Consider the following 17,417-nt stretch of genomic DNA (forward strand, 5'->3'; position numbering starts at 1 on the left):
TGTCAGTTACAGAGCACAGTAGTAATTGGGGATGAAAGATACTACAAAAGTGCCAATAATTACTGTCTCTGTAATGTTGATAGTCTGTGTCATGGTGAGTAGAACTTTCTGGTATTGCATCAGCGTGATTACCCTGCCACTCCCCATCCACAAAGGAGAATAATCCTCCCTCAGTGCCAGCACACACACAATACACACATTCAGGCAGTTTCCCAAACAATCTTAAATAATGATTTCTTCTTGTTGTCTAAGAAAAAGGCTTTCAACAGCAATTGTAATGGTGAGAGAAGACAAGGTGATAGAGCATGGAATAATATTAAGACTGATCTAAGCTTCAACTGTATGATTCATGATTTTATCAGAGGTATGGAAAGATTTATAATGGATTATTGTCACTGCCATTCATTATTTTCTTCCATCCTACTCCTCTGTGAGGTGCATTTGTAACTATTCTGTATACAACTCAGCACTGCAGTCATATGTATCAAACTGAGAATTCTTCTAATAAGTTGTCTGTTATTAACTTCTCACTCCTTTGCCCTATATTTCGTCTTGTAAGTTTCTTTTGTTAAACTAATGTTTTGGAATATTCCATGTTGCTCTCTCTTCTCACTCTCGGGGGAAAATCCATACCTGCAAAGTGTTGAGTATTTGTAGCATGATGTAAGTTATCTTTTTCTCTTTAAAAAAACCACACTACATACGAGGTAAACCAAAAAAGATGCAAGAATAAAATAAAATGTAGCTGGAATATAGTAATGTTTCACAATAGAATAATTATCACATCATGTATTTTAAGGAGCATACACATAATTGTCTGCCAGGACAAATAAACCTACTGTAAGAGAGATATCAGCTACGATTTCAAATGCAAAATTTTTAAAAATTCCAAATGGCATTTTCTATAACATTTGAGGAAATAAATATTTACAAATGTGTGGAGAAAAATTGTCTAAATATGTTGCCATTATCATCATCTACCCAAACTGTAATACTATTTTTAATGACTAACAGTAAGTATTTCTGTACTTTCTAATATTTCTAATTTTCTAATGTTGTCAATTATATACCAAATTCAGTATAAAGTTGTCAATTTAAAACCTATTTAAGCCGTGACCTGTGTTTTAACTTAAGTATTTTTTGACAGTGCAAAACAATTGATCCCAAAACAATAGGGTGGTTGAGCACTGAGAACATATATAAAAAGATAATGCTTGTCTCATGTCAGGATCATAAAACAATTAGTGCTGAAGTGTTTTGTCTGTTACAGCCTTCATCCCAGTCTTTGTGTTCTATTTTGTAATTATATTGTAGATGCTGTTGTACCTCTTTTTCATACAAAAAGCTCTAATCATCCCTGTGTTATGCACTGGATAAAAAAAGAACCAGTGAAGGAAGAGATAGGTGGTGGAAAATCAGAAGCAGTTTTATGTGTCTCTGGAATCTTGCCATGTCCTGGGTGTGACATCAGTCAGACGCTGCTGGTGCTGCCCTGTTCCTGTGTGGGATCTCCGAGGCCCCGGAGGCTGCAGCAGCAGCCGGGAGCAGCAGGAGCGCGGTGACCCTGCCCGCACCTCCCCTCGCAGCTCCCTCCTGAGGGCTCAGAGCGGTGCCATTGGCAGCGGCACAGGCTTGGCTTTAGAGATACTGAACTTACATGAGAACTCATTTCAGGTTCCATCTGTGTGAGGGAACACGCACATACAAGTGTTGCAAAAATAGCCTTTAGGTTCACAGTGGTAGGATTTCCTCTCTGATGGGAAATATCTGAGAATTACTTCTGCTCAATGAAAGAAAAATGAAAGGGAGTAACTGTCTTGGAATGCTCTGTCCACTGATGAAGTTGCATTATGTGGCATCAAAATAACTTCAAAATGTTCTGAAATTAAGAGGTGATCAAATCACTGGAAAACCACCCCTGCTGGTGGTTTCATTCCTCCTCACTTTGCAGGAGCAGTGTGTGCATGGGTCCTCTCCTCACACTTCCTACCAGGAACAGATGGCAACGCAAACAAAGGGAACAGTGCTCCTGTGCATCAGCCCAACCAGGACATGCTCTGGCAAGTAGAGCTATGGCAAGAACTAATTGTAGAAATTAAGACTGCTGGGATCATCAGACCTGCTCTGCTTGACTTCTGCTTCACTATTTAATGGAAATAACTGGTTTGCTTGAGTGAAAAAGGAAACCCAAAGCTCTGTGAGGCCTGACAGTCCCTGGGTTCTCCCATCTTGAGAAGGCTGGACGTGCACTGATCTGATCTAAAACTTGCCAGCACAATTAACGTCAGACACAGGATAACGAGAGGAGGGAGGATGGTGCGAAGATCCATGGATGAAGGGAAACAAACTGCCTCTGCAGTGGTGGCACAGTGACAGAGATGGTCCCATGGCAGGTGCCTGGCTGGGGAAAGTGGGCACCTGCCCACAGCAGCAGAGGGGGAACGTCGGGGTGAGCTGAGTTACACGTGCTCAGTACGTCTGTAAACACATATTAATGTGCTTCAAGAGATTGCTGCGTGATGGGTGCCAGCCGGGATAGACGGGATACATGGTGGCGTCAAAGGCAGCTCTGTGTTCGAGAGTGACTTGTTACACACGACGGGGCTGCTGTGGGACGATGCTCAGCCCGCTGTCCCTGACCGGGTTGCGGGCTTGTGCCAGCAGCGCCAGCGCTGACATCCCCGCTCAGAACGGCTCCGCCCGAATGCACCACGCACAGACCAAGGGCCGGGGCTGTGCTACTGACCCAGTCCAGGAGCGGGGCTCCGGCGCTCCGGCGCTCCGGCCGCTCCCGCCCCGGCCGAGGCACCGCCCGTGAGGCGGCCCCGGCGCGGCCCGGCCGGATGTGAGCGCGGCGCCGCTTCCTGCGCCCGCAGTCCGCCCTCTCCCTCCCTGCCTTGGGTGGTGCCGCTGCCTCGTCCCTGCTCCAGGCTCAGGGCGGAGGCGGCCGCCGCTCCCTGCTCCGCTCAGCAGCAGCCCCGATGCAGGCCATCAAGTGTGTGGTGGTGGGCGACGGGTAAGTCCGAGGGACCCTCGGCCGGGCCCGGCCCTGAGCCGCTCCGCCGGCCCTGGGGTGTCGGGCCGCGGGGCGGGAGCGACGCCCGGCCCCGCCGCGGGGTGTGGGCGATCGCGGCGCGGGGCGCGGCCCGGCCCGGCCGTCCTGAGAGAGCGGGGCTGGCTGGGGCTGGGGCCGGGGCTGGGCCGTGGCGGCCGGGCGGCCGGGGGCGGGTGGGTGGCGGCCGCGGCTTCCTGCTGCTGCTGCTGCTGCTGCTGCTGCTGCTGCCGGGCGGGAAGGGAAGCGCGGGCACGGCGGGGCCGGGGTGTGCGGGGGTCCGCGGGCTGGGCGCGTCTCCGGGCCGAGCCCCGCATCGCCCTGGGACTGGTGCGCCGGGGCCGGGCCGTGCTGGTGGCCGAGGGTTACGCCTTGGTGCGGGCAGGAGTGGCCGCCGTGAATGAACAGGGTGTGCTGGGCAGGCCGGGCCGTGTCCCTGCACTGCCACTGCTTGCTGGGGTTCTTTCATCACCGAAGTAGTCCAAGTGTATTAAAATAGTTACTGTGGTTTTAATTATATGCGAAAATTAATATTGATTTGAAATACTTTTTTGTGAAAGTAACAAACTCACTGCCTTTTAAGATCTTGATTTTTGACATCTGACTTTTGCAGTAAAACTGAGTGAAATGGGTTCAACTCTGTGCAGATCATAAATGCTTTTGGGCAGAAACTGATTTTTTGCCTGCAGACATCTGGTCTTGTAAGGCTCCTGTCTAAAGGAGAATGATAGGCCCTTGAAATACAAATGGTTAATGATATACTTCTCTGTAAAGAGTGGTTACACCTACAGTATCTTAATATGGTGTTACTTATATGTGAAACAAGTTGGGGATGCTTTTTAGAATTGAATTAACTCATAAGTTTAGCAATTGGATTTCACTGTGAGGAGTGCTGGAATTGAGTAAAGAGTTTGTGTTTGGTATTTTTGAATATTCTCCACAATTCTATTCTGCTCAGCTCAGAGGGATTCTCTCTCTTCCTGCATGTCAGAGCTCAGGGGAACATCCCAGTCCAGCTGGAAAACAAGACTTGTCTTATGCAGTTTGAGTTTGGTTTTTTTTTTTCTTTTAGGAGAAACAAAAATCCTAGTGTAGACTGAGCATAATTGGTATCACAGCAAACTTCTGTAGATTACAGAGGACCGAAGTGTAGCTGAATAGACTCAGTACAGTGGTCTATAATTTCACATGGTGCCTTATTTTTGAAGTTATTTGTGTGTGTTTGGGGGGTTGTTGTTTTGTTTTTAAGGATGTAAAATCCCTAAAAAGGCAGCAAAGTATGGCTGAAAGATAAACCTTACAGTGTGCCAAATTTGTTTTGAATCACTATGTATGATTTGGAGCTATATGAACATGAAAGTGGCATCTCAATAAATCATTGTCATAGTAGTGTAATTCTTTGATGCCAGATAGGATAACTGTGGACTGCTCTTTTGCTTATATTGAATTTAAACCCAACAAAATTGCTTTTCTACACACTCTCTCTCTCTATATATATATATATGTGTTTGGTTTTTTAAAAATTCATCTGAACTCTGTATTTACAATGCTGTAAATAAATGTGATGCATCATGTTTGGGTGGGGATAAGGTTCAGTCTACTTCTCTAGAAGTGAGAACTCAGCACAAACCAGCTGTATAATGTTCAGTAATTCATTCAATAGAACAGTTCTTTGGGTCATTTGCTTTGTAAACCATCCTTCTTCTTAGCACTTCTGTTTTTTCTGTCTTGGAAATGTAGGTGGTGTAGTTCTACCTGACTTTTGCACATATGTGTGAACAAAATACGGTAGTTTAATTTATTGTCCTTCCTCTTTAGTTAGAAACAAATCTTTCTTAAGGTTCTTTTCAGGTACTGTTGCTCATTTTTGGTCATTCCCTGTTCACTGTTTTTAAAATACATTTAACTATTTGTCTTTCTTTGTGCTGTTGTTGCTTCAAGAGCTCCAGCATTGCAGGTATTCTAGGAAACGTCTTGTTTGGCTTAGATAAGGCCAAAGTTTTAGTGTTCCTGTAAAACAATGCAGGTTAAAGATTTGCTTATGTAATATAAAACTTGGGTATTGTTTTACCTACCCTCCACAAAGATCTGCTAGGAACAAAAATAAACAAAGCTTTAGAAGTACCTGTGGTTATTTTTCTATTTTGTTAATGAGTAGGCTGTTTCTCGTTTGTAAGTCGCTTTTTGTTCTTAGAGTTTTGGCTAGTGCATGCTTGGACAACTAACTTGACTAGGAAAGTGTGGCATGTGTGCTAGTTTGGGCTATCACATTTTCCCCTGGGTTTTTTTATTTTGCTTTGGGGATTGTTTGGCTGAAAATAAATGACAACTGTTGCTTTGAGCTGTCATGATAGAGAGTAGGAAGAATGTGCAGGACAGATGAAGAGCAGCCGCTGGAGTAACTGCAGGAGTTGCTGTTGATTGACACTGTAGAAAAAGCATTGATGGAAGTTATTTTTAGCAGCTTTTGTTTTCACTCCAAAAAGGCAGCTGTTCAGTGGTACAAAACCTCCAGTGATGTTGTGTAATGTTAGGAGAAGTTCTGTATTTGGGAGAAATTACCAATTACTAGATGCTACAGAAGTTGTCGCGCTTCATGCTCTTTTGTTGTAGGCATTTTTTAATTGTGGAAATGCTGTAAGAGCAGTAATTTAGGAGTTCTTGTTTAGAATTTTGCTTGATCTGAGGCCTTTGTCTGCTAAAGCTGTGCTTTTTTTTGTGTGTATTTGCTTTGATGGCTGGGGAGAAGGAGAGGGATGTGTACAGTCATTGGCTTCTTACTGAGTGTAGTGCAGTGTTTGTGAGACGCTGAACACCTCAGATCCCTCCCGTGCCATCTGGAGAAAGTGCAATGACTTGAAATTTGGTAACGTGTGTTACTGGAAAAGTTCTTTAAAAAGCAGTTTTCTAAGTACTGAAGAGCGTATTTGGGAGAGGGTGTGGCACATTGAGTAATAGAGCTTATCTGAGCTGTGTGTAGCTAAACCTCCTGCAGCAGCAGTACTGAACTCTGGATCCCAGGGTGGTACTCGGGAAATCTCAGCTGCTCTTTAGTGTCTGAGCACAGACCTGGGCATCCTGTCTGCCAGAGGGGTAGGTCATGTCTTCAGAGAAAGAAAGAAATGGCACAAGCAAAGCCATTTATGAAGATTACCCCCTGTTTGCAGGTAAAACATGGCTCCAAGGAGCTCTACTACAGTGGGGAAATTTCATAAAACTTGTTATCTTAAATAAAGAGAAGATACGTTTTGTTCTTAGGGATTAATACATATGTGGTTATACATATGTGGTAATACATTGATTCCTGGGTGCTACTCAGAATCAAAAAGGGACTCTGCTGTCGTTTGTTAAGGTAGTTTTGTTGAGCATTTAAAGCTGGATTTCTGCAGGCCATGTTTTTAATGACAGTCAAGTGTTGCTAGTTTCATTTATGTAATAGTGGGTGGACAGAGCTGTGATTAAGTAGTTGCTAGAAATCTTATGACTAATCTTGGTGTTATTTTAGATTCTTAGTCTCAGCCTTTATGTGTAAGGATTTAAACTTTGCCAAACAGTTGGAATTCTCTTTAGGAGGGAGTTGCTTTATTACAGAAATTAGTAGTCTAAAAAAGTTGATAAAGCACTTAGAGGATGTACTTTATAAAGGTAGGCATTAGTGTTTATTTTTAAGACTGGTGACCATAAGGATCTGATTCGTGTGGCAGTGAGCCAGAAGGCAAGGAAGGCAGGAAACCTGGTTGGAGTACATCTGAAATGGGGTTGTTGAACGTGTTTTTTCTTGTTTAAATGGCTCTGGCTGATTGGTGCTGCAGAAACACACTACAGGCACTTCTGAACTGGAAATGAAATCTCTCACCACCTTCCTGTGCTGTTCTGATTAGCCAGAGCAGGCTTGGGAGTTTCAAGGCAGGCAAAGGAGCCTGGATGCACAGAATAGTTCTTGATCTGCTGCTGAAAATGTTGAGTTCAACATTAATTTGTTGGAAGCTCAAATTACCTGTAATGACCTTACTGGAAGCTGAAGTGTCAGCCCAGACAGGTTCCAGAGGCGTGAGAATGTGTTGTCTCTGTGCCTGAAGAGGTTCCCAGAGCATTTGGCTGTTCTCAGCTCGGGATCCTGAAGCTTTTCCCACCTGTCCTTGGTGAGCTGGCCCAGCACAGCCGGCTGGGTGGTGTGAGAGCAGCTCAGCAGCACATCCCAACTGATCTAACTCATCAGCAGGCAGCTAAAATAGCAAGTTGTCCTTATGGGGGAGGAATAACTTTCCTTAACTCCCTGTTCTGGCTTGTTAGAGTTAGTTCAGGAGCTAAGATGGGATCTCCTCTCTGACAGCTGTTAAACAGGTATCTGTGTGGTGAACTCTCCTTGATTGTTTCCCACACAACTTTTTTTTAAGGGCAAATCCAACTACTTTTGAGCACAAGTATATCTCAGACCTTTTACAGCGAGGGAATGTTGAGAGATTGTACTTAATGAGAACAGAATGAAATGCCTCCTTTCATGATGCCATTATAGCTTGGTAAAGAGAGTGTGTGCTGAAAGGAAAAAACCCTCAGACTGTGTGAGGAGCTGGTGTCTTAGAAGCAGGTGAGAAAACCAGGGTGGAAAACTGCCCAGAATGATCAGAGTTGCAGCAGATAGGGTGTTATGGCAGGTATTAGCTAAGAAACATAAAGCAAATTACAATTAGAAATGGATGTGTGGAACAAAATCCCAAATAATTTTGCACGCTGAAGTGTCTCTTCTGTAGCTCAAGCATTTCAGGTGATGTCAGAAGCTGCTATCAAATACCTTCTTGGGCTAATGCTGTGAGGAACTGCTTCAAGTTGAATGGAGACACTTTAGTTAGAGGTTGAGCCGTGACAAAGCTCATATGGATATGACAAAGCTCAAATTCACTGGTGAAGGATTTAGTTCAGGAAGCTCATGAGTCAAACCTCATCCTAATGACACGATTACGTGTAGGTGCAGCAAGGTTTCAAAGTTACTGCTGACTGGCTTTGAGCAAATCGCTGTGGTGATAAAACCTCTGCAAGACAATGCAGTTTTCCCTGGCCAGGAGCAGGAAGGGGGATCGGGCTGGGAGGTTGTCTGGCAGCATCCCTGGAATCTCTCACAGGGTCAAAGGATTGTGTGCTGCAAGGGAACCAGTCTGCAGTGTCACACTCTTTGCAGATACTTTTAAAAAGAGAAATAAGGCCCAGTTTCAAGTTTTCCAACACTTAATTGAAACTGTAACAAAAATTGAATGCTGTCATTAATCAAATGTTTGACTCCAGATAAGATGTGGGGGGGAGGGTAGAGAGGGAATGAGCTGGCTGCCAGAGTTTTGAAGGAATCCTGGAACAGAGCCTTGTCTTGCCCCCATTTGAGGCTCTTGTGAATTAGATCAGTAGGAAGAGGTTTGCTGTTCCAAGTTTTCCAATCCTGGAATGTAATTTATCTTTAAATCAGTTAATGAAATGTTTGAGTAGTGGGTGAATGCATGTGGGGAGTCACTTTGTAATAGCAGTAAATAATATGAGAGTTATCATTTGTATTCATTCCTTAAATACTCAAAAGTAATGATGTGAAAATTATACTTTTCAAGCTTTCTTTAACTTCACTTATATGCAAGTATACAATTTTCTGGAAAAGATAAGAGTTTTGGAATTGTGTAAGGGTATCTGGAAATACTTCTCAGTTTCTTTATAATTTCAGAGAGTTGGAAGAAGGCCATCTTTCTGAGTATTCAGTCAGATGGCTAGGAGACATTAGTGGTCTAATTAATACATGTGGGTTTTTGGGAGGTTTTTGTGACTAAAAATAAACAAAATTTGGTAATTTATCACTTCACAAAATACGTGTTTATACTAGGTGTGTTTTCATTGCCAGTCGTTTTAAAGCTGCAGTCTGCCAGCTGTTTTCCTGCACAGTAGTGACTGGAGATGTTCAGTTGTCCTTGGGTGTCTGATGTAATTAGTCGTCTTCCCCCTACAGGAATATTATTTCTTGTTTTTCAAGATGAATGTGTTTTACATGTGAACTTTCTTTCTTTGCAGTGCTGTAGGTAAAACATGCCTACTCATCAGTTACACAACCAATGCATTTCCTGGAGAGTACATACCCACGGTGTAAGTACTTGTAAAATGCGAAGAACTCATTCCTGTCAGCTTCTCAGTGCCTGCTGCCATTCCAGATTCCTTAACTGAATTGTTTGATTTGGCTGCAAGCACCCTTCAGGTGTGTGTGAGGAACACTCGGAGCTTTTACTGTAGCACAGCCACACACACCAGTGCTTGCTGATGGTCCCTCACTTTTGGCTCAGTTTTGGCTCTCTGTGCCCTCTGGGCCTGGCTGATTTGGGACTAACATTTGTTAACATTTTGCCAGAGGTTGTTCTCTTCCAAAATAGTGTGTTTCTGTCTCTAATGTCATTCATAATAAGCAGTCCCAAGGCTGAACAGCTTGTAAAACACTATATCATAGTCAGAAATAGTCGTCTTACATGGCTGGTGATTTTTTTGTTTATTTGTTCCTTCCACTTTTTGTGCTACTGCCAATCCTGTGCTAAGCCAGCCACAGCTTTTTGGCTCCTCAGGCGAGACTGTGGAGACTCATTTATTCTGGTGCTTCCCTTTTTCATTCACATAAGGGTTTGTCAGTATCAGTATTAGTGCAGTTCTCTTTTCCAGGGCCTGTTGGGTGTGTTTTATACATGTACAGCTTCTTTGCCCTTTTCAGATGTCTCTGTATTTTCATCTGGCTATGCTGCTCTCTGAAGTTTTTTCAGACAACAAAATACATTCTAATGATGTTTATAAATGACTTTTGTTACCTGTCCAAGGCCTTGTCGCCTTAGTTACTGCTGTTTCCTCTTTTTTGGTCTTAAATTCAAGTTTTTGCATTACAGTGACTTGTGTTCCCAGTGAACTTAAAACCTTTGCACCCACAGCAGTGATGATATAGAAACGATGCCTCCACTGGCCCCTGGTTATGAGCTTTGATATTTCATTGGAGGGAATTTGATTAGCAGGATTAATTAGCTTTTTTCTTACCTACTGTTGTCATTACGGATTTCTTGGTTGTTGCTCCTGTATCTTCGGTTCTAAATCGCCCACCATGAGACAGATTAACTTGCTGAGTGTCCCACTAAGACTGGAAAGTGCTTGCTAAGTACATCACCTGCTTTCCTGTACTCGCTGGGATTAACACTTCCTTTGGAAGAGCCATGACAGATCACTTCTGCTCAGACTAGACCAAGTCTGTTGTGTGTAATTTTTTATTCCATTACCCAATGTCACGCTTGTTATTTAAAGAACAACTTTACAGTCTCTGGGGAGCTGACGGATGCAATGAAAATGTTCCCTTCCCCACTTTTCCCAGTTTTTCCCTCTGTGAGGGAAAAATCCTTGGGTGCCTTATTTTACTGCAAGCTAATGCAGCTAACTCTCTCTTTATTTTTAGTTTTGACAACTACTCTGCCAATGTAATGGTTGATGGAAAACCGGTCAACCTGGGTTTGTGGGACACAGCTGGACAAGAGGACTATGACAGACTACGTCCACTCTCCTACCCACAAACAGTAAGAGCTGCAGGGTGAAACCAGAGCAGTCTCTACAGCCTTGTAACATAAAGCATTTTTCTTTTTGAACAAGGCCAACATTGTCACACCTGGAATTGTATTTATTAGTAACGTTGACCCTTTTTCATTTCTTGTGCTGTAGCTGTCATTTATAAACTCTGGGGTGTGTGCAGTTGTAAAAAAGTTAAAATTTGCATGCCCTGTGTATTTGCGTGCACTGGTACTTGTTGGATTTTGTGCAGCTGCAGCCTCAAAATTGTCTAGAATGCCTGATTTAAAATAAAAAAACAAACCACCCTGAAACTAGCTCAAAAAATCTCGGTGAATATTCCCATCAGCTAGTCCGTCGATTTTAAGGTTAGCATGCCTGCCAAAGGCAGGGTTTGTTTTTGGTTTTAGGCCATGTTTGGCTGCAACCTGACACTGTCACTGCTAAGCACTTGATATTGTTTAGTCTGTGTGAAGATGTTCTACATGTGAAAGAGGCAGCCCTGAATGAAGAGATTATTGCTATTGACAGAGGCTGTGGTGTCCCAGCTTTCCAGTACTCGAACCCGTGGTTATTTTACTGTTTGCTGTAGCTGTGCTGTGACATCGATACAAATGTGCTTCTGTCTGCCCTGTGTCAAATGGTTAAGTCCTGCCTGCATATCCTGCATCTTTCCATGTTCAAGGAGAACACTGAAGTGATCTGCTTTCTTCTTTCCAGTGTGACTTCAGCTACAGTTCATCTTTGTAAAGGTGGTTTTGTAATCTGTTTAGAGCAGTGGCTTTTACCTGATGGAGCTGCACTATAAGTAAAGAAAGGGTAATTTGCAGGGTTTTTTTTGGCACTGATTACTCTTGCTGTTGACTGTCAAATATATGTTAAATGCTAGTAATGTAAAATGCAAAATTGTTTCACTCTACAGCATAACTGCTCTTGAATAATGTGAATCTTATTTAAGGAACTCTGGTGCTATTTTCAGTAATCTTTCGTTAATTCACTGCTCACTAACTTACAGTCATTAGGCTTCCCCATCAGTTATGATACACAAAATTGATATGAATTTGCCAGTTTTGGGCAACTATAGTTGAAATGTCAGAAATACCTGTCTATTTTAGGAGAGACAATGGAAAGCTGGTTTTCTCTAATACTTAGATATCTATAGGATACTTAAAACTTCAGTTTTGCTTAACATCATAAAAATATTTTCCAAAAATTAGAAGAAGGTATGTTGAAAGATCTTTAGTAGGAACAGAATGTCTGTGACAAAGGGACAGAATGCACATACATGTCTTCAGCCTGCCGAAGTAACTGTGGCTTTCTGGTAGACTACAAAATAATTCCTTGTCTAAGTGTCCTAGGGAAAAAGTGTTGTCTGTGCAAGGATGTATAACTGCTCAGTACAGTTATTTTTGAAGTACTTTCAGTTATTTGGATGGGTTTTTTGCAGCAGAAAATGAAATGGGGCTGTAAGTCTTCAAGTTCTTGTGAAGAAGTCTTCAGATTTCAGACTTGTGCAGTATCAAAGATTCATCACCCCCACAAAACTAAGAAAAAGCACTGAGGAAGAGAACAGTGGTGCTGACGAAACCTGACTTTTTTTAGGATCTGTGTTCAGCCTCTCTTTTCCTTCAATGTGCTATTTAAAACTCAGCCCTTGCATGTTCTCATGGTCCTGCTTTCCCCATTTGTGCCCCTGAAGGATGTTTGGGGCAAGGTGAAAGCAGCAGGTGTTGGTTCCTTGGGCAGTGTGTGCTGAGATCAGTGACCCAGCAGTTAACAGCTGGTAACCTCACAGTGAGGCATTAATTTGTATCTTTTTCTCCTTATTCATATTTTTATTTTATTCCTTAAAACATACAGGAATTTAATATCTTCTCTTTAATGCATGTGAAATCTACTACTATTTCCAAATATTTGGGGAAGGAAAAAGTTGGGACAGAAAAAGTGGTCATGTCTGTTTCCTCAGGAGACCAAACCAAAGAGAAATTGTTAGTTGGGTGCTTTTTGGGAGAGGTTTGATCTTGCAGGTTTCCCCTGACAGTGCAGAACTGGTTTCTGGGGAAGGCTGGTGTCTGCTCTGGGTGCAGCTGGTTGTGCTGAATTACAGGGCAGCGTCTCTCTTAAGAAGAAAATCCTCCTTGAGAATATCTGTGAGCAGAAATTGCTGACTGAAAACATTTTCCCTTAAATCCATTTGGGGAGTAACTTTATCTCCTACTGTTATTAGGTTGGAGGAAGCAATGGTAAGAATATATCTTCCAGTCTGACAGATCAACCTATTGCCGTATGTAAAACTTTAAATAAACTTCAGTTCCAAGTTCTGTCATCTTGTCTTGCCTATGATAGTGATAAATTGGCCCCTATTTTTTGAACAGATACTTTCCTTGGAACTATCAAATTGCTAGATCTGAGAACTCTGTTACCAAATTTGTATGAATTGCTAAGATAAAATATTTTCTTGAAAACAAATAGCTTTTCCTTTTAGTGTGCAAGACACCTGAGATCTTCCAATAATTCCTTGTGGTTACACCAAATCTTTTGATCTCTGGAGCTAGTGGAGGAGAGAATCTCCTCTAGTGCAGCCCTTGAGTCCCCACAAACCAGCAGAATTGGAAAACAGAAGTAGTGGCCATAGTATCACATTATTTGATGTTGTTTCTTTCTTCTTCTGGGACGCTGCTACGGAAACTTGGGGTGATGCATGAACAACTGGGTTGCAAGTGCTTAGCAGTGAGATGTCAGCTGCTGACCTAACAAAATGCCTTGAAATGCAGCACAATCAACTAACACTCTGCACTGCCTGATTCTGTAGCACGTTTGGTACTGCAATAAGTACGGATGCAGAGGTAGGTTGGGGAGAGTTGGGCTTGTTTGGGAGACACCTACTGAGTTTTGGGTCATACAGCAAGTTTACATCAACCCAGATGGAGGAAATGAGTGTTGGGGTTATTCTGAATGCCTGCAGACCTGGAGTGTGTCATCTGTGAAACCTGAATTGTATCCTGTGGTTACTATCAACACATGCTCTGAAATGGTTTTACCTGCTCTTACTTAAAATCTTTTGCCTTCAGAAAAGCAAGATGTGCAAGATCCCTAAAAATACCCATTTTTTCTGCTTTCTCATTATTTAGAAAGGAAAGGGAGGAACTTGGAGATTTTTAATGCCCTTTTCAATCCTAATTTGGTTATAGAGAAGTTCTTAATCTTTTTTTTTACTGGCATTCAGTAGGAGTGAAGTTCTGTAAGTTCAACAAGCTGCTTTTGATTTGGAAGCAATAATTGTAGAAATTCTTGTGTACATTTTTTTTTAAATTTCATACCATTGAAATTGGCCTTGCAATTTAAGACTACTTTAGAGTTGTGTATTAACAGGTAACACTTTGCAACACCCTATGCTGATGAGGTCAGTGAAGAAGAAGTGACATTTAGAGGGAAAAACCCTTGAAAGACATTATTAGTGTCCTAGTTGCTGGCTACTGCAATAGCTGATTATAAATTTGACTGCAATCTATTTGTTATTTTCCCCCCTTTCTCTCTGGCTGCTTGTAGCTGCCTGGGAGTGGATTTCCCACTGGGAAAGCTGCCTCTGATTATCATGTGCAACTGTATTGCTGACCTTGCCTTTTGCAAGTGTGGTAGAGCTGGCACATCATGGAGATACTGATGATATTGGCCTGTTCATGACACTGTATAGTGGCTTCTCTGTTGGGCTGACTCTGTCACCTTGTTTTGTAGGATGTCTTCTTAATCTGCTTTTCCCTCGTGAGCCCAGCTTCCTTTGAAAATGTCCGTGCTAAGGTAAGGACGAGCTTGTACTGTTTTATTTCTGAATGTTCTTCATACTGTTCACTTTACAGCAGAGCTTGGGAAATATTAGGTGCTTTTTTTAAATTGTTTTTCCCACAGGCCCCATGAAATGCAGTTTGGAAAAGCAGAAATCCATTTGTCTAACTTGTGAGTCATGGAAGTTTAGGGCACATGAACACTTCAGTACGAATTGTTCCTTGATGCATTGATAACAGTAATTTAAGTGTTCAGCCAGCAAGGTGCTGGGATCACAAACGGGAGCTTTCCTTTTAGTACAGTTTGAAAAAAAAAAGAGTTTTAAAACAAATGCATGTAAAAATTGGGTTGATAGCACTTGTTCCTTGCATCAGGCATCCTTCTGCACGTGCTCTGTGACTGGGAGTATTCCATGGCCTCAGACAACTCAGCTGCACAAGGAGGTGTCTCCATGGGCAAGGAGGGGTCAGGGTATTTCTGGTGTGAGGGAAATACAGCCCTTAATGGGCTACATTTTAAAGTATATGGAAATAGCTGCTGGCTTCACTAACAGTGACGTGCCCTTTTCTAATCCTGCCCTGATGGGATCTGGGTGCTCCCTCTGCTCCGACTGACCCAAAGTGAAGGCCTGGGAGCTTTCAGCTGTGATGTTCCAGGGCCTCCAGGGAACTCAGCCCCCACACGAGACCCCATTGTTGATTTGTGTTTTTCAGTGGTATCCTGAGGTGCGGCACCACTGTCCCAACACCCCCATCATCCTCGTGGGCACCAAGCTGGACCTGCGGGATGACAAGGACACCATTGAGAAGCTGAAGGAGAAGAAGCTGACGCCCATCACCTACCCACAGGGCCTTGCCATGGCAAAAGAGATCGGTATGGCAGCAGGGGGGGTATTGGTGGCTGGATCTAGGCTGTGTTTGTGGAAGACCTTGTACCTTAATTAAATGGCGTGCCTGGCTTTTGTTGTGGAGCCAGCTGGGAGCAGAGCTGCTCTGTAACTGTGTCTCTGCTTCCCCCAGGCGCAGTGAAATATCTCGAATGCTCAGCACTTACGCAGCGAGGCCTCAAGACAGTGTTTGATGAAGCCATCCGAGCAGTGCTGTGCCCCCCTCCTGTAAAGAAGAGGAAGAGAAAATGTCTGCTGCTGTAAACTCACCCTCCCCCAGCCCATCGACCCTGTGCTTTGCTCATACAATGGAGCATTCACATGCCAATTTTTTCTGTTATAAATTAGTTCTCTTCCATCAATTCTTCAACCAATTGACAATTTCATGGTTTCATTTGTTTAAAGTATGACCCTTACCTTGCATCCTTCTAAGAGCAAACTCCTGAAAAGACACACCTATGTAAAGCCTTATTTTTAAAATCCTCTTCTTGCTCAATTAAATGTTGCCAAACTATCTGCTGAACTAAGTCGCATTGTTGTGCTACAAACACTAAGCACTAAACTGTTTTTTAAAGATTCTTCTTGAAAATGACTCTAATTTCTGGTAGGAAATGCAAAATCTCTTTCTAGTTTTTCACAGTAAGTAACAGTACCGGGGAATTAGCAGAACATTGTGCTCTAATGTATTTTATTCTGAACTGTTTTGCCAGCACAGCTGTTGCCTGGTGGTGCATCCAGCACCCATCTCTGGCAATGACTGCCACGCCTGAGTCACAGTGTAAATGCTTTATCATTGGTAAGGGCTTGGTTGCAATCTAGTTCTTGCTGCTGTGATTGGAAAATTAACTATTCTCACTGAAGTGTATCTAGTCCTTTAAACAGCGTTGTGTTGTGATAAATAAATGGAATATTGGGTTGGATCAGGAGATAGTGCCAGACAGTATTTTGACACTGTACAGCTGACTTACACTACACTGCCAGAGTAGCTCAGCAACCATTTTCCCAGAGGTGCAGTAGTGGAGAGAGGTTGATGTTCATGGGTAAATTCCTTTGAATTTCAAGTAGGGCATTCATGGTAGGTACAATTCTGAATCAGTCATTCCCACTTTTATGTAGTAAATGCTTTTCTTGTAGAATCTCTTCTTATTGAGCAATATAACTTGTATTTTTAAACCTTCTGATTGATAGAAGTTTGCTTTTTTCCTCTTTTTTTTTTTTAGAGTAGAATGTTCAAGCATATCCTGATTTTCCTGTTATTTCTGACCCAGTAAGTTATGCTTTCTGAGGAGCTTTTAGTCTATTAACTAGGTGTAAAAATCATGTGAAGCAGCTTTACACATTTTAGTAATTTTTATATTTTAAACTTCTGTAACTGACAAACCTTTCAGCCATCACTATTTGCAAGGTCCCCCACTGTAACATGACTAATGCAGCCAAGTGTTCTTTCTGTCACTCCATGTGCAGCAGCAATCGCGTAACGGTAACTTGGGTCTGTGAGGTTCTGTAATTAGTGCTCATGTTCTGTACCTTCCAAAGTGGCAGGAATAGGATGTTGACCTACACCCTTTCAACCACTAAAGCAAAATTTAAAAATAAAAGTTGCAAAATTGTGAAGTTTTTACATTGATCTTTTGCTAATGCAATTGGCAGTATGTTTTGCATGTATGACTTAATAAATCCTTGAATCATAAGTGTGGTAATGTTTGAGTTTCTGAGCCAGTGTTTCATTCCTGTGCCACTCTGAGCACACATTCCTGTTCTGTGCCAGCAGCCCTGTGTGCACGTGTCTGCTCAGGGCCAGTGTGCAAAGCCCAGGCTGGCAGTGCTCCCCTGAGAACCCAAACTAAACCCAGCACTTGGCAGCAGCTCTGCAGAGGCCTTGCCCTCTCAGTGCAGTTGTTACAGCTCCTGCTGCTGCTTGTGCAGTGCCCTAAAGCTGCTGGCAGCCAGGGCCAGGTTCTCTGTTCCACTGCCCTCTATGCAAACAGAAATCCCTTTGCTCTGAACCGGTCACAGTTTGTGCTTAAATGGCCCAGATCCCAGGCTTTTATTGAAAGCCCTGCTCTGTGTGCTGCCTCCCCTCCTCCGGAGTGGCTGCACCCAAGGCTGGGGCTCTGGCACCCCACAGGCCCCAAAAGCAGC

At 43.0% G+C, this 17,417-nt stretch overlaps 1 protein-coding gene across 1 annotated transcript; it reads left to right on the top strand.

Annotated features, from left to right (window-relative positions):
* The first annotated feature begins 2,845 nt into the window (after positions 1 to 2,845).
* On the top strand, positions 2,846 to 16,966 carry RAC1 (Rac family small GTPase 1). The gene is made up of 6 exons (XM_030957916.1): positions 2,846 to 3,016; positions 9,095 to 9,166; positions 10,500 to 10,617; positions 14,342 to 14,404; positions 15,103 to 15,262; positions 15,409 to 16,966. Exons 1-6 carry the CDS (start codon positions 2,982 to 2,984, stop codon positions 15,537 to 15,539), a joined length of 579 nt encoding a protein of 192 aa, XP_030813776.1. The 5' UTR covers positions 2,846 to 2,981; the 3' UTR covers positions 15,540 to 16,966.
* Positions 16,967 to 17,417: the final 451 nt, after the last annotated feature.

This window comes from Camarhynchus parvulus, chromosome 14, assembly GCF_901933205.1.
Source record: "Camarhynchus parvulus chromosome 14, STF_HiC, whole genome shotgun sequence".
NCBI lineage: Eukaryota > Metazoa > Chordata > Aves > Passeriformes > Thraupidae > Camarhynchus > Camarhynchus parvulus.